Source organism: Salvelinus sp. IW2-2015, linkage group LG12, assembly GCF_002910315.2.
Source record: "Salvelinus sp. IW2-2015 linkage group LG12, ASM291031v2, whole genome shotgun sequence".
NCBI lineage: Eukaryota > Metazoa > Chordata > Actinopteri > Salmoniformes > Salmonidae > Salvelinus > Salvelinus sp. IW2-2015.
In genome coordinates this window covers 3,922,712-3,944,814 of record NC_036852.1, presented here as the reverse complement: position 1 = coordinate 3,944,814, position 22,103 = coordinate 3,922,712, and the positions used below count along the sequence as shown (strand labels likewise).

General features: G+C 41.6%; 1 protein-coding gene across 2 annotated transcripts; it reads left to right on the top strand.

The window, feature by feature from the left end:
- The first annotated feature begins 10,159 nt into the window (after nt 1–10,159).
- Nucleotides 10,160–18,319, top strand: ndfip2 (Nedd4 family interacting protein 2). 2 transcript variants are annotated; one of them, XM_023997644.2, is made up of 8 exons: nt 10,160–10,453; nt 14,065–14,245; nt 14,607–14,740; nt 15,142–15,229; nt 15,682–15,806; nt 16,827–16,893; nt 17,109–17,213; nt 17,667–18,319. In XM_023997644.2, the coding sequence occupies exons 1-7, from the start codon at nt 10,424–10,426 to the stop codon at nt 17,210–17,212; spliced, it is 729 nt and encodes a 242-aa protein (XP_023853412.1). In that variant the 5' UTR covers nt 10,160–10,423; the 3' UTR covers nt 17,213; nt 17,667–18,319. The 2 variants fall into 2 exon arrangements, with proteins under 2 accessions (XP_023853412.1, XP_023853411.1); XM_023997643.2 differs by having other exon boundaries at nt 14,604–14,740.
- The last annotated feature ends 3,784 nt before the right edge of the window (nt 18,320–22,103 follow it).

The window sequence follows — 22,103 nt, the reverse complement described above, 5'->3', positions numbered from 1 at the left end:
ACCTTCAGTCGTTTGGAAATTGCTCCCAAGGATGAACCAGACTTGTGGAGGTCTACAAGTTTTTTTTCTGAGGTCTTGGCTGATTTCTTTTGATTTTCTCATGATGTCAAGCAAAGAGGCACTGAGTTTGAAGGTAGGCCTTGAAATACATCCACAGGTATACTTCTAATTGAAGTGATGTCAATTAGCCTATCAGAAGCTTCTAAAGCCATGACATCATTTTCTGGAGTTTTCCAAGCTGTTTAAAGGCAGAGTCAACTTAGTGTATGTAAACTTCTGACCCACTGGAATTGTGATACAGTGAATTATAAGTGAAATAATCTGTCTGTAAACAATTGTTGGAAAAATGACTTGTGTCATGCACAAAGTAGATGTCGTAACCGACTTTGCAAAACTATAGTTTTTAACAAGAAATTTGTGGAGTGGTTGAAAAACGAGTTTTAATGTCTCCAACCTAAGTGTATGTAAACTTCCGACTTCAACTGTATAAACCATTCTCACATCAGCGCGATGGCCATCTGCACGACTCGTGCACTAACATGTGACTGTCAAACAAACACAATACACCAGAGACACATCTCATTTGTTTTTCTACTTCATAGCTTGAAAGAGATGGCATTGAACATGCTGCACCAATTAATACAAATTGGTAACAGTGRATTCATAACGCTGTTGTACTGTATGTTTTGGTATATATTTGAGTACCCCAAAGTGCCTAATAGTAATTCATCTCATCGGCTTTATTGTGATAGGCWTTTCTTCAAATAATCCTTCTTATGGTCRTCTTTGTTTCTCCCATTTCATTTGATTTGGGGGTGTTTCTGTTTGTGGGATGCCAGTGCAGATATTATACCATGCASTTCTGAATTTGTCAGTCCCTGCGCTAAATCCATTATGGGCCAAGCCACTCTTTCAGTGTTACGGTAATGACCGAATCACCATTGTTACATAATGACGGAATCATTTWCACAATTGGGAGAAGGATGCAATCTAAAATGGTCAGTGTAATTTTAGTCCACAGTTCCAGTTTACTAACCCCACAAGTCCTGCTCATAGTCCTAAAATCCACAGGAAAACATAAATGCTAATGTGTAACTCCAGCCACTGAAATGGAGATTTAGTTCTACAGAAAACCCCTCTGAATAAATTCTATCTGATGTTTTCCTCTTTCTCTTTTTTTCCAGGCCTCCTGACACACTTTCTGCTCATTCATCAACAGCATAGTGAGTGAGAGGGAGGAGGGAAGGTTCTGCATCAAAAGACTGTCTCGGTGACTGGGGGAATACATCCCTCTCTTCAGTGTGTGTTTGATGATGCCTTTCTGTTTTAAGAACTCAATGACACACTTCAGCTGGGTATTAGCCTACTTACTCATCTCTCCTGTGTTGTCTTCTATTCAGACTTGGGTTCAAATACTATTTGATTTTTCAAATTCTTGCAGTGCTCGTTTCAGTCTGCCTGGAGTGCCAGATGGGCGGTGTTAGCACTTTTGCAACTATTCTATTGGTTCCACTGCACCAGGTAAACTCAATCAAGACCATATCAGAAATAATTTCCAAAAGTATTTGAACCCAGGTCTGGTTCTCTTTGACATACAGACAAGCTGCTGGATTTTTCCTCTTACTGTATATACTGTACATTACCTAGTACGTCAGAGGTTATGACCTAGTTCATGTATTGTATCAGTTGTACACTTGAATATAACTGCAACAACTTTTAAGGTTGACTTTCAACTTCAAAAGATGCTACCTTAACGGTGTGCCTTCTTTTGCTAAATAACATCCTCTTATATAAGATCATCTTGACGAGGGACCGTGACGAAGCCTGAAGCTACCCAATGGAGCATAGCTTACTGATCTAACTTAAAAGGGTAGTCCCATGAGATACCACAGATACGGAAACCAGTGAACATTGTTAGTAGAAGTCAAACTATTTAAGTTTGATACCAACATTATAGGCTTGTCTTTGRCACAGAAGGGGAGGCTCTGTGGATTTGGAGAGGAGAGTCTTGTCCAATTTTTTCAAATGATACCCACTCAATAATAATTTTTTTTGTGGCAGTGAGAAGAGAAGAGAAGACAAGATTGTGGTGGTTGTGTGTTTGGATACTGGGTGATGTGGGAGGCTTGGCCACAACTGCCCCTGGCTGATTAAAGGTAGAGGAACGTGTCTTTGGGCCTGAATGTACTGTATAATCAAAATAATGACTTACTCTTTAGCAATACAATGCAGAATCCATTCCGCACTAAAAAAACTAAAACAAAGAGTGGACCTTTACCGAATTCGAAGTATGGTTTGGCTGTCTTATTTAAATGGGAAGAGGATGCATTAGTGTTTTATAAGTTAAAGCTGCACAATGCAGAAATTGCTCCACCATTTCCTGGTTGAAACAATGTGAATAGTTCCCCTAATTTCCGTTTGTCAAAACAAGTAAGTATATGTTTTTTATTTTCCATAACCAAAAATATTGTATTTTCAGCTGTTTGAAGCTGGTGTACTAAACTGAAAGTAAAAGACATAAAAACTCAACGCAAGAACAMGAAGCATAGAAATGGCYCACATATAGCGCTTCTTKGACTTGCTTTCAGTGAGTGACAGATCTATAACTCACATTTCTATTTGAATTTGGTCGGGTCGCCCAAAAAGTTACATATTGCAACWTTAAATGACTGTGGTTTCTGCTTTACCTCCTGTTTCTGCATTRGTCTCAACCAAGGATGCCATGTAAACGTCACTACCTTTGGTATACTGCCTTTTCTCAACTCATGTAGATGATGAATCCATTCTGCTGCCCAGTAAGGATATAGGATTAAAGACATGCTCCTGAACTTTGGCGACTACTAAGTATTTTTTAAATCTCCCGCTTTGGGGCTGGATGTGTGAATGTGTGTTCAATACATGCATAATCTATGACCAGAATTATTGTCTTACTACAAATCCATTAGTTTGAAAGCCATGGTATTTCTGAAAGCTGTGCTGCCTACATTTCCCCACGTGGGTCAGTCCCTAGTAATTTGAGTTCAACAAATGGCTTAAGCCCTCGCGTGTGAGTGCAGCTAGCAAGAGGCACATAATGCACACATGAGAGGAGAGAGAGAGAGAGAGAGAGGAGAGAGAGAGGAAGAGAGAGAGAGAGAGAGAGGAGCAATGACGTTGCTGTATCTGTGATGTAGTACGCAATTTTCTGGGACACTTTTGGCTCGTGAGTGCTACTTTCAGAACTACTGGCTAAAAAGTAAACTAAGAGTAACGTAAAAGTTTCTTTTTCACGTCAGTGTAGGCGTTACTTGTAAGAGGTAATTTTAGGATATGGCCTACTGTATGAATCTTGTAAAAGTCACATGATAATTTAAAGCTTTGGGTTTTTCTGTTTGAAGTCTTTGGTGGCTTTTTTAAATGGATACATGCTAAAGAGACAGCTGGCTTGTTTAAGACAGAATTCAAAGGAGAGGTTTTGTAATTTAGTTCGCTGCCAATCAGAGAGTGAACGGAGGAGCTTGACACAATGGAAAACTGATAATTCTTCAAAGTTGTAGACAAGAAAACAATGATCCATGCCAGCTTACCCTGTCATTTCTTAGGCAAGTGATACATGCCTTTTCAGTATCCAGTACAGTTTGTAGTATAGATTTCTCAGAGATTCCGCTCKACATTAACCTTGAATCACCAGGCCTTTACTCAATGAAAGCATACATATTTCTCCACCAGCTCCATCCAAAATCGTTCATTCTGTACATTCATCCCYTTTCTCCAATCTCCTGTGAGTCTTTAAACAGCATTACGGCAGATTGATTGGTGACTTCGCCTGGATCAGCGTGTTTGAACCGAGCAGCACTCAGAGTGAGCACTGTAGCGGGCTTCCATTTGTTTTCCCCGTGACAGAAGCAATATCTATCCTGTAGACTCATTAGAAGACAGGGGACAGAGTGAGTAGCAGCTGGGCTCAGGGGAGAAGAGGAGTGGAGGAGAGGGATTGGGGGGAAGACATTTCTTGCAGAACATGCCTTGAGATGGTTTAATGTTAGCCCTTTGCTGATAGCACCTTGGCCCCATCTATCAGCCATTGAGGGTTTATTTATGGGTMTCTCTGAGGCTGTAGTCACTGTGACAGACAGTGTGGGGGAGTGAGAATAGCTCTGTCTTGGTATCCCCGGGTCTTTGAYTTGATCTCTGTACCCARCGGGAGAGAGCTATGTCTCAGCTCAAGTGAATAGGCCCAATGAGACTCTGACACTGTCCTAATATGGACACCACGTGTATTGAGTACCAAATGTATGTAATGGTAACCAAGACACACAGCCAAAAGCTGGAACACAATGTACTGGCAGTCAACTAAACCAATTCATGCTGAAAGGTATTCCAGCTTTCCAGGGCCGGACAAATAAAGAGGAGTTATTTTGATGCTCTTACAAGACATACTGTYCATCCAACCTGGTCTCAGAGCATTTCGTATTATTCTGTATGTAAATCCGCGAACTCCYTTTAGTATGATATGTTACGTTTCATATGTTATGTATTTGCAAAACTTATGATATGTTATTAATTCTAGCTAGGTGGCTAATGTTGGCTAGCTGGCTAACATTAGCTAGGCTAATGTTAGGAGTTAGGGTTAAGGTTCGGGTTATGTTTAGAAGTTAGGTTAAAGGGTTAGGGTTAGGGGAAGGGTTAGCTAACATGCTAAGTAGTTGCAAAGTAGCTAAAAAGTACTAAGTAGCTGAAAAGTTGTCCATGATGAGATGCAAACTCGCAACCTTTAGTTTGCAATAAGTCCAAGTTATACGCCCAGCCATCCACCCCGACTATCCACCCTACTTTGGTTTCTGCCATAAGTAACCATCTGTCTTACGTAACCATACGAAATGTAACATATCGTACTATTTTGATAGTCCCGGATTAACTTTATACTATGTCTGTATATGCAATTCTCTGAAACAGTAAACAAACTGGAGTTTCACTCCCTCTGCTGTACACTCAAGGTACATGTGTAGTGTGTGCCTGCCTGCCTACCTCCTTTCTAACTGTCCACCATATTCATACCATCAGGACCTTAATTAAAAGAGAACCATACCCAGTAATTATGAAATGTTCTCTAACTATATCTAGCTAATTAAAGTATTACAAATAATCTACTAATGAATACCAAGTCATTGAATCCATTAGGTGACATTATGTGTATGTTTGGACATTTCAGTAGATTCAGCTATGTGATAATTACATATTTAATTAAGAGCAATAACAGACGGAGGAAACCTGCAGTTGAAATACATGACATGATGACCTAGGAAACTATTAAAAGTGTTTCATTGGTTCGTACACAGTCTCTAGACAACTGCTGACATATGTGTGTGTACAGTAATGCAGCCAGAGTTCCCAACATTCATTTTCTAAGCAATCTCTTCTCTTCTCCTCTCACAGTAATTATATTTATTTGGAGGCTGCTATTATTCAGAGTAAAACGCTTTCAACCTTGCAAGAGTCAAGAGAGGGTGTCTTTGTCATGGCGTACATCTCAAATGGCACCTTATTCCCTGTCTAGTGCACTACTTTTGACCAGGGCCGATAGGTGCACTATGTAGGGAATAGGGTGCCAATTGGTATGCACAAAGGTACTAGCCGCTGGACAGAAAAAATAAATACACTCATCTTTTGTTGGGTTTTCTAAAGTCCAGTTACCTTGTCATGTTGCCAGGTAACTGCAGCCATGTGTGAGGGGTTTGTGTCAAATACATGGTTAATGGCATTACTGGGCACTGAAACAGGGCAGACGCCCTGTGAAATGACTTGAAGCATCACACATACATGTACACACACACACTATACACACACATACACACGACTGCACGCATGCACTTGGCGTACAAACACACAGAAAAAATACTAGAGCCTACAAAACCCAGAAACATATCACTACACCTTAATCCTTAATAACCCTAATGTCTTCTCCTCTTCAAAGGGCAAAGCTCATCCCCCTCTGTTTTAACATGCTGATGTTGGATAATAGGAACTGAAGGAAGGCTCTTAGCAAAGATGTCAGAACTACTTAGCTAATACAACTTCCAGAATGTAATCCTTTATTATAAAGCAATGGGATTAATGTAAGGCTTATTTCAATATCCCCTATGTAGTCATGATTCACTGTATTTGATGTGTTCGCCAAAAAAGAAATCAATTGTGAGTAAAAGGAAGACTAGACATAAGTCAATAACAAAGCTAATCCCCTTTATCCTCTCTGCAACAGCCCAACAGATACAGTTATAACATGCTTAGGCCAGTAACATGCAATCTCCAAATCAACTTTTGTRAGAATTCTCACTTCCGTACTGCACTATCAATACGTTTTGTGTCTTTAGGGGAATCCAGGAATGTGCTTTAATACGATCTGACAGTCATTGGATTATACACACTTTACAGAAAAGGATAGATTTTCCTGGATGGACATTCAGGCTTTAATTTGGCTCACCGAGAGGTAGGTTCAGTTTTGAACTGCTGTGAGTAGATATCCGTCCCAGCTCTGTGAACCTTCAACAGGGCATGAGTCTGCCCGACATCTACCTGGGAGAGTCCAGAACCTAAAATCTCCATATTTAAGTTATCTTGAGTCTGTCCACTCCTTTCCCTGTTGAGGTTGGTGATATTCCAATCACAGACACCCACTTGCCAAAAGCCAATGTTTCTTGACCCTTCACAGTATACCATTGGGGTCTCTTTACTGAAATTTCCAACAATGTTGGAATCCTTATTTGAAACAATTATAAAGTGCCCCCCCCCCCCCCCCCCCCCCCCCCCCCACTGTGTTTTTGGTAAAAATCTGAGGGATGGAGCCTGAGAAATCGAACCAGTCTCAAATTCAAAGCGAGAGCTATGGTTGCAAGGCCTGACCATCCATGATATCAAAATGATAGTTTCAACCATGTTTTTAAGCTATATGGTGTTTGGTTACATTTACACTGGAGTAAAACAAGCTTATATTTTGTGTTCTGATGGGGTATGACAGTTGAACTTAGCTCATGAGGATTCTAGCTTTAAACCACCTAATTGAAAAAGGTACACCTAGTTGTTACTAGTCAGTGCAACATGCAAAGTGCCATACAGACACATTTCATTTCACTGCTTTCCTGTTTATATACAGCCTCCCTCTTCATGCCCTTACAGGAGYGCTACTTAGCGAGGGCTTGCCATCTCTTTTGCCTGAAGCATTACTGTTGGGAAACCATTTTGGGGTAGGCTTTGTAAGTACCTTGAGAGCGTTGGGTGCCTCTGTAGTACTCTGACGGGMTTGGATCCGACTCTGCGTTTAGCTCTGTGGGTGTGATGCGGCTCTCGTTTGAAGMACAAATGTAGAATGCGGGCTCTCCTACATGAAGTGTATCTGAAGAAGTTATTGCCATGGGCTGTGTAATGTTCATCTTATCATCTTATGAAAAGAACTGCGGGTAAAGCATGAGTCAACACAGCCCAGTCTAGTGTATCTATCTGCATGGGTTATCATGYTTCATTGGAGGGTAGCATCACTCACTGTCCCACCTACTCAGCTAAAAAAAAGAACCCTGATTGAAGAACCCAGTTTGTAATGGATACACATGGAAACAGTAATAGCCTGGAGAAAACAAACAGTAATCAGATCACTGGCTCACCTGAACACATTAAAACAAGTGAGAAATGTGAACGTCATTGAATACCCAGTCAAATGTTCACATCATAGGTACAATAGCATTTTATATATTTGTGAAATCATTTTGTTCAAGCAGGACTCCCACTGAGAGGAAGAAGAATACCTGGTATTCCAGTGTGTCTTGTCTATGCCTACAAGGACAAATGAAACAAATCTTCTTGAAAGTTGCATGCATCATTTCACACAGCATCATGACACTCTACACTTTGGTTCCAGAACACCAAATGCATGAAGCATATCAAGATTTTGCTCAGCAGTATTATGTCCTTGCAGTGTTCCAAGCAGACCTGGGTTCAAATACTATTTTGAATCTTTCAAATCCTTGTTAAGCCTGTCTGYATTGCCAGATGGGCGGGGTTTGTTATTTTGCWTCTATTCTATTGGTTCCATTACACAGAGGAAKCTCAATCAAGCCCAGATAATATATTTGAAATTACTTCAAATAGTATTTGAACCCTGGTATGGTTTCAGTAAGCTCACCTGATTTGTTTCAAATGAGGAGAGCTGTTTAACTACACCATTTGTACTGATCAGCATGATGTAAGCAGCTGAGTCAGCTTGTTAGCCAAGGCTAAATGGCTGCCATGAGCACTAAACTTGGTCAGACATCACTGGTCTCAGTTGTAAGGAAGTCAGCATTCAGTAGCCTCAGGGGTGAGAGTGGTATATCTATTAAACTGTAAAAGCAACGTATGTGGGTGGATCTTGGAGCCGTCTAASACAAGCAGACCCAGCTCTGCTGACGACCTGCCTGTGACCCACAGGTCATAGGGCCTCTGGGCAGAGCACTCTGTTGTAATGAGGGCTATGACATGTCTCACTATGTATCTGGATAACTGTGCACTCATCTAATCCATATTGTATTTCTTACATAAAAGGGCAGCTATGAAGGCATCCTGGAGATGTTGATCAGTGAAGGTATTCAGCTGTTGCATGTTTGCYTGAGTGCCCTCCTCAGTTGGTCCCAAACTCCCAGCGGAGTGAGTTAGTCTCAGGTGCCTATAAGATCCCGAGGGTTCTGACCACCAATCCCCTCTCTCTCTAGATGATTTATATGCARACAGTTCTCTTATAATCAGGTGAGACAAAACTGGCCTGGAATAAAAACCTGCTCACACTGTAGCTGTATGGGACAGGGTTGGTCACCCCTGTTGCATGTAGTCAATGTTTTACATACATTTTCAGACAAGGACACCTTTACTAATTGGTGTGATTATGGTGACTACCTGTGGTCATGTATGAATACTGCAATTTAAAGTAACAATCAATTCCTTTCAAACTCACACACTTGTTGCGGTCATGAAGCTATTGATTTACTTTTGATATGTGGCAACTATCCAACAGTTCCAAATGTAGCAGAAACTGGAAATGTTGCTCTTATATTTGTTGTGTTGTTTGCAAATGTTCTCTTCTCTATTTGGTCTGATTGGATAGCTATAATCTACTGCTCAGTTACTCCCATTGTGTTTGTAGTACCCATGAYCCTAGATAGACCATATCTTGCACAGCCTGCATTGGATATAATTTACAACTGTTTTAGTCGAATTAAAGACAGAAACAGCCGTGCAATTGAAAACTCTCCCTCCTTCTCTCTCTCCCTTTCTCATTTAATGGCCAAACACATATTTCACTAACAAGCACTTCCAGGGAAAGAAAATAGAAGGAAATTAGAAGTTGATTGTCCTCTGGGTTTGTTTTGGATCTCTCACTCCATGGTGGTAGGAGCCAAAGGGGCCTAATGTATTCTCTATGAAATCAGGGCCTCATACATTCCTAATATCACCAATGTTTTCTAACAAGGTCTCTCCTTACCAACGCTTACAGCAGGGATCATCAACTAGATTAAGCCGCGGGCCGATTTATTCTTGACTGGATGGATGGTGGGAATAGTTTGGAACAATCAATTGAAGATGATTTCCTGGTGCTTTTAGTCTTATGTCTAACAATGAAAATTGTACCTTAAAAAAATAKGTGTTTTGGCTCAGAAAAGTTGGGGTGCCAAATAAAACCATTCGGTCCACGGCCGCCATTTGGGGAGCCCTGGTTTACAGTTACAGCAGCCAATCCAATGAGTCCTGATAGACTATAAACCAAGAGTACTACCAAGTAGGCCTTACCTGTCCAAGTGCAAAGTCCCACAACCCAAAATGGGGAAATAGCTCTTTTGCCGACATCTACGGTGGGATTATTGCGAACAGTGTGTGCGTGTAGGCTTCTGACCGTCCGTCTCTGCTTCTCTGAATAACTATTGCGTTTTTGCACCACCTAGTGGTCAAATGTTTTATTTTCCCCGGTAGAGTAGAATGCCCAATTCCAATTCGACCACTAGCACCTATTTCCTAGCCTATACACTGTCTTGTCTACAGTCAAATCTGATGAGATTGGATAGGTATTAAGAATAAGYTGATATTTTATATTTTCACCTTATTGTTTAGATTCATCCAATATCTTTCAGATATTCAGGGATGAGGTAAGTGTAGTGGATAGGAGTAGATTTGGAATTCAGAGGCATTGCGTCACAAGTCAAAGAGCCCTATGTGTTTCCACTCACTCGACGTTTCCTATCAAAAGTAGTTTTGCTTCAGTTGAAGCGTAAATGGACGGTTTATTGTACGCCCCGGCGTGTATATTTAATCTACTTCACCTGAATGCTGACCATTAAAAAGTAAAATCAAGTTACGAAATAGCTAAATACACGATTGTTGACTTTTCGCTTGCTGGCTAGCTCCGCCAGCTGAGTCTAACGTCAAGATGGACCAGGCAGCGAGCCGATACCAAGTGGTGAGCAAAAACAATCGACATTGCCATCTGTTTGCGAACTCCAACTAATATAAACAACCTATTTACAACATTACTTGGTGTCAACCTAGACTATACATGTTTAAATTGACGGCTTGTATAATCAAACGGATGTTCCTCGTGCCTATCACTTCCGCATTATTCAGCAGCAGATCAACAATACAATAGCTAACCTAGCTAAACGTTAGCTAGCAAGTTCCAATTCAATTTGAGTCGTTAATCATCCACATGACAGCACTTTAGCACTTGTTAACTCAGTTTGTATTGGTTTTCTGAACGGATAAGTAACTTGGRTAGCTAGCAAACGTTAGTTCAGTGTATGTCAGCAAGTGCCAGGTAAGTTAACTCAGGCTAGACTTCAATTATATGTAGCCATTTGTGMCAACACTACCTTACTCAAGTATAGTTAGAGCCCCAAAAACACGTACATAATACAAACAATGTTCCATGACATCTCTGTAGTGCTCAATAATTGGCTTTCCATGAGAACAATATACACCCCCACAAAGAAGATGCCATTCCTAGTTACATAATAATGGTCAGAAAAACAAGGCGGTTAGGTTATTGTTCAATCCAGTTTGCTAGGTAGTTATTAGCTATTTCAGCAGTGGTGGGGAGGCGGTTTGAGGTCGCACTCTTGGCCGCAGAGACATGTTGCTGTTTTAAATCAAATTTCTTGCAATTCTACACAATTTACCATGGGGTGGATAGAATATTCTACAGTTTTAAAGCAAATTTCCTGCATTTCTATACGTTTTGCCATGGGGCTGATAGAAAATGTGCAGTTTAAAAGAACATTTTCTGCAATTCACACATTTTGGCATGGTTTATGCTGTGTTTTTGTGCTGTCTGAGTGACTCAAACAAAACATGCCATGACATTTGTTTTATTTGTATTCCCCCAGTCTAGTTTTCATTTTGGTGGTTGTTAGTTCTCAAAGATGGTCTTATAAAAAAATATATAACTCCGTTATGTTCTCTACATTATTTCTGGTCTTAGTCATTAAAGTTTACACTGAAAATGTTTTAACATCCCCCGAATTATTTTCACACCAAAAAAAAACGAAATATAAAAGATAGAAATTACAAAAAATAAATGTATGTACTATATATACTGAATAAAAATTTAAACGCAACATGTCAAGTGTTTCATGAGCTGAAATGAAAGATCCCAGAAATGTTCCATATGCACAAATTTGTTTACATCCCGGTTAGTGAGCATTTCTCCTTTGCCAAGATAATCCATCCACCTGACAGGTTTTGCATATCAAGAAGCGGATTAAACAGCATGAACACTACACAGGTGCACCTTGTGCTGGGGACAATGAAAGGGCACTCTAAAATGTGCAGTTTTGTCACACAACACAATGCCACAGATGTCTCAAGTTTTGAAAGTGTGCAATTGGCATGCTGACTGCAAGAATGTCCACCAGAGAATTTAATGTTAATTTCTCTACCAAAAGCCACCACCAACGTTGTTTTAGAGAATTTGGCAGTGCGTCCAACCGGCATCACAACCGCAGACCACGTGTATGGTTTCGTGTGGGTGAGCGGTTTGCTGATTTCAACGTTGTGAACAGAGTGCCCCATGGTAGTGGTGGGGTTATGGTATGGGCAGACATAAGCTACAGACAATGAACACAATTGCATTTTATCAGCAGCAATTTGAATGCACAAAAAATACAGTGACAAGATCCTGAGGCCCGTTGTGAGGTCAGTTTTTATTAAAGGTATCTGTGACCAACAGATGCATATCTGTATTCCCAGTCATGTGAAATCCATAGATTAGGGCCTAATTTATTTAAAATTACTGATTTCCTCCATATGAACTGTAACTCAGTAAAATCAGTGAAGTTGTTGCATGTTATGTTTGATCTTTTTGTTCAGTATATATTATAAAAAATACAAAATTGGAGTGGAGGTTGTCATTTAGAAGTGGCGGCCCACCGCTTCTAAATTAATATAGAGGAAACACTGGGGTTCTAGAGTAGGATGGGTAATGGATAGGGGAACAGTGTTCATCCTACCTTTCTACTTGGCGATACTTCCATAATTATCGATTTGGTAGGCACCGGTGTCTTATAAACACCATTTCCCAGTTTCAGGTGGAACTCTGATAACGAGGAAATATTCAGAAAGATATTGAATTCACTTTTTGTGCCAATTGAAAAATGACTCTTACATGTGTGTAAATATTTGTTTGGGTGTGACGCTCTGTCATCTAATTCACTTGGCCTCTAGCACCAGCTTTAGCTATGCTGCTGGAGGTTTGCTATTGCTCSGATGTCTAGTTGTCAATGTGAATGCCGTGTATCCAAGGCTAGGGTCACTTCTGGTTTAGTCCTGTATCGGCCCATCACTCTCGAAAGCAGACATTTTTTACTTTCARAGTCGTTATCATGCCAATGTGTATTTAGGTTATCAATAATTACTTCCACAGACTGATTTGATATGGGATAAGTTAATTAGGCAGTTGTTGTAAGCCTTTTGAATAATGTTGCCTACTGGCCTTAAAAGTCCAAATGCCCACTGCTGCACTATGCTGGAATGCTTGCTAATGTTAGACATACCATGGTATGTATGCCTTACCTTTTTTGCTTTTCGAAGTGCAAAACTTTTTCAGCCACAGCCATGCTATTTTGATCCTGCCTCTGCACTTTCCTCAGTCGCTAGGCAACTGTGGATTTGCCTCTGTGTCATCTCTTTCAGGTTTTGAGGGTAACCTGTATTTAGATGCGTCATATAGGCTGTTTRATAATGTAAACTCCCCAARCATCCTTGTTYTTTGTGTACACTCATTCTGAACAGGTCTTTAAACATGTAGGCCTAACCTAACTATTTGGACTTATATCCAACACGAGATGTATCAGATGAATATAGGACATACTGAGATAACTTCAGGAGTTCGTGTTTAGGCCTTGGTGTGCCGATGGTGAAATAACTCCAATTATGCAGTTGTTTAGCTCTTGCATAACTGGTGTCCTTGACACCGGATAGCATCGCACTCACTCATTCTCCTGGCTTTGCACATTGACCCGCAGTGCATAGAGTGCTGCTGGACATGATGCCAAACTTCATCTACAGCTAAGCCACAAGTTAAACGCTGGTCTGTTGACCTAAGCAAACGCCACAGCCTCAAGTGAGCTGCAAGACTAAAGCAACATTTGGCACTGCTGCCACACTGATCAAGGCCTAGGCTATGCATCCGCTTAAGCTACGTCATTTGTCATTGGCCAGATATAAGGCTGTGCTCTCTTCTCTATAACATTACCGTCACCCTTCTGTTTCCCATGACCATGTTGTCTTCTTCCAACTGGATGCTATGCTGGCAATTAGCCTAGATCACATGTTGTTTTGGATGTCTTCAGCACTCTTAGCACTGGAATCAAATGGTGCCTACTTAGTTTATTACAAAACACCAGATGATCTTTCAGTGTTGGGCCATGACCATATCTCTCCAAGCGTCTCAGTTTACAGGCTTCCCTCTCCTTCCTCACCTTTGACATTCTGTGTCGTGAACTTGTGACGTGGGTTTTATGGAAGTGACACTTAAAACTCCTTCTCTCTACCCCCCCGCCCCCCCTTCTTTCTCAGTTTGAGAATGATGAAGACGACTCCTGTGAGCCCTCCACCAGCGCCCAGCAGCCGTGCACCTCGGCCCAGGCCAACTCGTCCTCCCAGGCCTGCCCAGTCCCAGTAGCCCTGGAGGGGGATGCAGAGGCCCCACCTCCCCCGTATGCCAGCATCGCCCTGGGAGCCACCGCTGCCATGCCAGGTACAGAACCAAAGACTCCATATACTGTCTGTCTGGCTCTTTTATCCCCGTTCTACACCTCASTTTAGCTTATGTCTTTGCTTCTGCCTTTTTCTGTGTCTCAATCTCTGTCTTTCTGCCCCTTTCTCCATCTCATTCTCTCGCAGCGTCTGTAGCTATCATGTAGTTCTTTCAAACACGTTGGAACCAGCCAGTTGCCCTAAGTATAGGCCGATAGTTCACACGCCTCCTGTAATTAAGCCGATGTGATTTCCTTATTTGATTGAATTGATTCCGAACTCCATCTTCACCTTGTGAACAGTGTTCATTTGCCCTGTTGTAGTCTAATTGGCCATGTCTCTTCCCTGTGGTCCCCCAGTAGAGAGCAGTTGTTACSCAAGTGATTTCCCCGTGCCGCCCCCCTACAGCGTGGCCACCTCGCTTCCCACCTACGATGAGGCAGAGAAAGCCAAAGCTGCAGCCATGATACTCTCTGCTGTGGAGATGATACCAGGGGTAGGACACACACATACACACACACACACACACACACATGTTTTTGAGTATGGGATGTTTACCCATGAAAACAGGATTATTCTGCAAGAAAAACTTTAATGCAGCAATTAACTACACAGTGTAACAACATATTTCAAGACCAAAATAGCTTTGATAGCTATATTGTCCAAGTCATAGCTACAACAGTATTTARAGTATGTTAGCTCTATTTTATGTAGTTCTAGTACAAATGCCCATTGAGATTTATTTCTGCTTTCTCACCAACTCTAAAAGAGAAGGAAATGTCGACACACAACAGTACTATACCGCCCAGCTCCTTATTCATTGGGATGACTGAGCTATTGCGACGTTTCTGCAGAAGAGATGGATGAGTTGTTTTCTGTCCTATGTCTCTTAAACAGGAGGATGACTTCCCTCCAAGGGATGACTTCAGCGATGTCGACCAGCTGAGGGTGGGGAATGACGGCATTTTCATGCTGGCCTTTTTCAGTGAGTGGATCTGTTGTTGGTGCACAAAACCCCCCGATTCTTCAGTGAGTTGACAAGCCCAAATAGCCTCTTTCACTGAGCGGACTGGCCCATTTCAGTCTGAGCAGGGGAACATAACAAAAGTTTGCTTGGATGAAAATGTGAGTAAGCAGTTGAAGGTGRTTTCTATGGATTCYCCACAAGGTGGCAACAGTCACTCATTGAAYACAACATGATCTCTTCCTCCAATAGGAATGGAGGTGGGAAAGGTCAAAGTAAGTCAGCTTAGCGATTCTCTGGCTGCATTCATTTGGCCTCAGAATGTGTCTTTAAGTGTGTATAGAAGGACATCCAATTTGTGATATACTGAACAGTGTCTCACTCAACAGAAATGTTAGTCAACTTTGAGAGTGGTGTCTGTTTGTCTGTCGGTCTGTGCTTGTAACTGCATGCTTTCTTCTGTCTCCAAACAGTGGCCTTCCTGTTCAATTGGATTGGGTTTTGCCTGTCATTCTGCCTGACCAACACCATCGCTGGCCGATACGGGGCCATCTGCGGCTTTGGCCTCTCTCTCATCAAGTGGATTCTCATCGTCAGAGTAAGTGCTGTATTGGGTTAAAGGGGCCTAATCAATGTATCTAAAACAACGTACAGAGTTGATTTCAATATGGGACAGGACATACAGTCCACAACTTTAAAAGCAGCCCATACAAAGTGTCTACTTCAAACATCAATGTTACAAATGGTTTACTTTAAATGAACAAGCTGGCTAGCAGTATCCTGCTTAATCCAGACAATTCTGTGCTCGTAATTGCGGCAGGTAGCCTAGCGGTAAAGAGCGTTGGGCCAGTAACCAAAAGGTCGRTGGTTCAAATCCCCAAGCCGACTAGGAGAAACATCTGCCAGTGTGCKTTTGAGCAAGGCACTTAACCCTAATTGCTCTTGTAAATCGCTCTGGATAAGAGCGTCTGCTAAATTACAAAAATTTTAAAATAAAAAACTTAAAAGCTTCACTTAGCTACTAGCATGTTAATGAGTTGAATGTTACAAAATACATTTCAAGTATGTCCAGTATATTACTGCATATCCAAAGCATGMCTTGTGCAGTAGGAAGCAGATGCTTGTTAGCCCTAGATGTGAGGAGGACGCCCTTAAGAGCAGGAACCCAGTGTGATCTCTGTGCTCCGGGCATCAATCAAAGCCCTGTACAATTTCCACATGAAGAAGCAACACACTGGTGGGCATAGAGTTATTAACCCCGGGCTTTCATCATTGATCTGGTGCACACAGCTACTCCCACTAGATGTTGTGCAATACTAGGCTATACAGGAGTTTAGGCCTTTATCTGAGCAGTGCCAAATTTAAGGCCTGGTTTCCTGGTGTCTGGGACTAGGCTTCTTTTTTTTTGTCCTGGAAACTGGCCCATAGTCTCAATTAGGACACCCAACATTTGAGGAATTGAGGCTTGAGGAGGCCTAATCCTAGCGCATGTAAATTTCTGCCATGGTGATTCTGATCATCTGTATGTGTTTATAGTAACTGATTGTCATTCAAAAGTATTCTCATGATGGTAGCACATGTTGAATTTCCATTTCCTGTAATTTCTACTTTCCCACAGTTCTCTGACTACTTTACTGGATACTTCAATGGGCAGTACTGGCTCTGGTGGATTTTCCTGGTCCTCGGTAAGTTTACTGATCTGTATCGCAAATGCTGCATTCTTCAACTAGCCAATTGCTGAGGAATTAAGTTGTACTAATATATCCACCTAGAATGTTGTACAACAATGCCATCTGGTGGCTGAAATGATGTACTACTAATCTTCCCACAGTAAAGTGAATTCCTTGACCTTGGATGAATAGTGGTGTTTTTTACTAATGATTTCGAATCCCTTCCTCAGGTCTCCTGCTTTTCTTCAGAGGGTTCGTGAACTACCTCAAAGTGCGCAACATGTCTGAAAGCATGGCTGCCTCGCACAGAACACGCTTCTTCTTCCTGTACTGAGGTAAAACATATATATTTCAATTGAACCTTTTATTTAACTAGGCAAGTCAGTTAAGAACAAATTCTTATTTACAATGACGGCCTACCCCGGACAAACCCGGACGACACCAATTGTGCGCTYCCCTATGGGACTCCCAATCACGGCCGGATGTGAACCAGGTACTGCAGTGACGCCTCTTGCGCTGAGATGCAGTGTCTTAGATCACTGCGCCACTCGGGAGCCCAACTACTAATGAAGACCTTAGTACGGTCACCGCATACTAACKTGTATAGTAGATATTATCCTTGAGACTTGACATTCATATAAAGACATGCATATAAATGAAGTTATTGTTTATGAAATAATACTATATATTGTTGTTACCAATTTGTCTTTCTGTAAATGGCATGTTGTAACATCTGCTACCCGTAGTCTGCGAATTCTACAACAGTTTTCCCACTTCCTTTGCTCCAGGTTGTCGCTCCAAACATTCCTCCTTAATGTGAAATTCCCTGAGGATTTGCGACCCTCTTCTCAAATGACCAGGACAACAAAAAAAACACAGTGAAAAGACGTGAGGAAGAAAAGAACCAGTGCGTCATTACAGCTGCGAAAGTCTGGCGTCTTTCATTAAAAGCAAAAACAGCTGACTCGTCTCTTTTTCAGAAAGTCCGTACAATACAGATTAACCCAGCTAAATATACCCTGTGTGTTTCTGATATTTTCACCGGCTTTGTTTGGCTCTTTAGATTTCAATTGCCTTCCTGATCTAACCTCTGTAATGGTCCCATCCTGCTTAATATCCCAAGTCTTGAACAGTGAATACACCTTAACAGGGGGCAGTATAGTGCAGTGTAGTACCTGGGTCTACCTGTTGTGGACGTTTGTGGAAAAGCACACACAAGAAGATGGAAGAAAACAGTATGCAGCCAAGAGGTCTTATGCAATTGTCCTTACCTGAACTGGATATCTGCTCCCAATGATGATGATGATGATGATGATGAAACGGTTAGTCATTTAAAAAAACACTTTTAGAGCTCTATCGATATTACAATTAGAATTTTATCCCTTGATTTTAATCCCCGTATTTAATTGTCTTTGGTATAAAAACATGTTATTTGATGAAACTCATGACTTTTATTGTGAAATGATTGAACTGTATCACAGCTTATGCCAATTTGTATGTGCAACCTCTTTCTCCATCAGTGAATTGCTTACTTGTCATAGTGCGTGTACTGATCTCTTTGTCAGTCCAATTTTGAACTGGAATTTGTGTTTATCCCAAAAAAGGATATCTGCCTTTTGCACTTTTATTTTTTTTTCAAAAAATTACATTTTCATTAAGTTGATTATTGCAATTAGCCTGAACTGTGACATTTTAAAGTATTGTTGCCTTTCTTTAATGCTTGAATGATGCCTTTGTCATTTTGTTTCTGTTACACAGAAGCCTCATCAGCAATATCGGAAAAACCCAACTTAAATGCACGATTATTCTGGCCGAGTTGGTTATAATAGTATTCAGCTAAAGCAACGTTATTAATATTCTATATGTATGTTTGTAGAACAACCAAACTGTTTTTGTCAGAAATGATTCTTGGAACATCTCTGGTACGCCGAGATGATGATGCGTGCTTGTTAACGCTTTAACCTGAAGTCTTGCAAAATGCCAATAAAGTTCCAAATGCACCCTGTGACTGCCTCATGTCAGAATTAATTTGATGTTGAATAGCCTCTTATTTAGGGCTGTGTCTGAAAACGCTACTAGCCGTTAAATCCTTGCTTCCGTCCTTGTTTCCTCAATTGCTCTCAAACCGCATTGGAGGACAGGATACAAGGTACCTCCCTCCCACCTCTTCCTCCATTGGTCTTTGAGAGGAATTGAGAAACAGCCCATGACTGATTCTCTCTAAACCCTCAGAGGTTATAGTTTYGTTGTTGGTTTCGTTAGATGGCGTACATTTACCTCACTCTGGCATTTGTCCAACCAAATATGTTTTTATCGAAATGACAAAGTATAAACCTCTTCCTGAAAAGCTCATTGTTTGCCATACAGAGGCCTGCTTCTACTGAATGCATGTGGGTTTTATTAGTTCTTTCTTTGGCTGTCCCCAATCCAGCCTCTTTATAAACTGTTAATGAGTGACCCATTTACAGAACTCCCTTCCGGTTGGCAAATGTTCTCTTTTATGAGGCACTTTTTTTTCTTCTCCCTTTTTATCAGGCCGGGATAGCTTAGGCCCTACTTCTCACAACCTCAATACTCACCCACCTCCTCCCTCCCTCCCTTTAACTAGAGCGATTTGGAAGAGAGGCCAGGGCACAAAGTAAACTATGTCACACGCACAGGCCCAGGGGGAACAGTGCTGACAATCGCTGTCGGCAGCATATCTGAGGTCTCGTTAGCCTATAGGTCCTTACGGCCAAACTAAGCATGCGCCTGCCCTGCTGCTACAGGTTCCCCGCTTCCCGGCCCGTTGTGGACGCTACCGGGGCTTTAAGTCAACACTCTCCTCACTCTCTGAAGGGTGATCAAGCTGAGCTCTTAGAATCAGTTMACTCAAAGATGACAACTCCCTCCAGGGGACAGGAGAGAGCGAGAGGGGAACTGAGTTGAAACTAAATAGTAGACAGTAATAGGGTTGCTGTGTGTGCTTCCTGATGACTTTGGAAGTCGGTGTGTATAGGTGTAAATAATAGTGTGTGGTGTGGATYCATAATGTGTACTAGTGAGTTTCATACATTCTATGTTGCTGATTTCTATGGTTGTGCCTGCATACATGAGGATTTGTGTGTGCGTGCCTCTGTGAATGTGTCTCTGTGATAGTGTGCATGTATTAGCACACGCGCAACAAGCATGTTGACKAGAAACGGCGGCATATGTAATCTCKGCAGCACAAGGCTGCTACAGCTTTCAAGTGGGCACAGAACATTGTGGAGGGTGTGGAGGGAAGAGTGGCTTGGTTCACCTGTTGGTTTGGCAGATACACTCTTGTCTCTTTACATCAGAGTAAAGTAACCACAAATAGAGCCTTGGGCTCTCTGCTGTGTGTGGAGGGTTTTGGAAGGATTTCCTAAATGCATGCCTGCCTGTCTTCAGTCAAAGCGGGCTATGGTTCTTTGTTATTGTCATACAGGCATGCTAGAATCCTCATGCGTACTGACTACTTCAAATTGGGATGTTGCATTTCACTGTGTACACATTTTAGCTAATTAGCACAAGATCAGGAAATATTCCATCTCACTGAATAAACTGACGTCAAGTGATGCTCATAAAGAATTGCACTTTTTGTGGCCGTTWTCAAGCACATTTCCAACTGCAATCAAATCCAAAGGACTTACGTATTGTATGTCTGTGTGCGTTCGTACGTGTGTGTGCGTMCGTATGTATAGGAATCCAGGCAGGTCTAAACCTACATAGGAACTCTTGGTCATTTCACACATCTGTGGGCTTTGGAAAACCCACCACAGCCTGACCCTATGGTCATCTCTATACCTAAAGAGGAATTCTACACCTGACTGCGGAAACCAGTTCAAAACCAGCCTTTCCGACACTGCATGCCAAACTATCAATACCTCTGAGGTGTCATGGTACAGTTTTAGGTGCAGGGTTAGTCAGAACYGGCCTAAATATTCAACAACTTCTATTTGGATGAGAAGAATTTCAGGGMAGTGGAAGATGTAGGTTGATGAGTTAAGGATAAGCACATTATGGCTGAGGTTCGTATAAAAGTTTTATAGGGATGATTTCAAAACGCTATTCCCATAACAGCTTGTTAACAGGGTTGTTTAAGTTGCGAACCTCATGTTTAGGGGTTTCCCTGAGGTATTGGAGGGCTGATGCTAGACCAGTCGTTAATGGCAGATTTATAACCATAGCCAATATAAAYACTCATCGAGGGGAAGCCAGGCCTCAGGTCTGRTGTGGGGACTGGTGGTGTGGCATTGGAGCTGGCAGGGAGTTTCTTGCGCTCACTTCCCAAGCGCTCTCCACTTTGACAAGGTTAATCTGCTCTGACGATGAGCAGTTGTGCTCGGCTCCTCTTAGATTCCTTCCCATAGCCGTAACATGAACTCCTCCAGCGCGATAGGGAACCTGGAGAAGAAAGTAGAGGAGTGTGAGTGTTTCACGTTACTTCCTTGTGATGTGATCAAGGGATGCATCCTGTCAATGAGTTTGGGTGAAGTGTGTGTAGGTTTGCATCAAGGGAAAGGAATATGGAACAAATAAATACCTTCTATGTGAGGACCGACATGGACTTAGTCCCAACAGATTTGTCTTGAAATGGGAAACATTTTAATCTGCATCAAATCATTTTTTCTACATAATTGTCAATGGAGTCAAATCAATCAATTTAAGAGGAACATAGCCTACAGTATAATCTGCAAATAAGCACCTATTCCTGTATTCTGAATTTAAACATCTAATCATAAAAAATARAATAGGTTTCTTGCGTAATAAAACATACAATAKATGTTAAACWGATTWTTTTTTTTTAAACACAGATATTATTTGTCACGTCTAGCCCCACATAWAAMAGTTGTTCTGGCAGAGCTCCATCAGGAACAGGTTCTTCATGAAGTGAATCAAACCAGCTGTTGCTGAGCCGTCGCCGTGGCAACTGCCACACAATATTTGTATTAGGATGTGCGAGAGACATACGATACAGACAGTTCTGCTCGCGCCGGCCCTAGAGTACACAGCGTTACACACAGCTGTTACGCACAAGAAAAACAGTGCCAGTRTTCTGTGCTTTCGATGACGAGCTTGTTTCAGTCAGTTGCATTGGGTCATCTCGAGGATGGGTTCACGAAACAATCAAAGAGATGTTTCCAATTCCGGAACCCCAATYTAACTGTTCCTTTTCTCTTGTTTGTGTTCGACATCATTTACCTCCTGTCTGTTGAGCCATC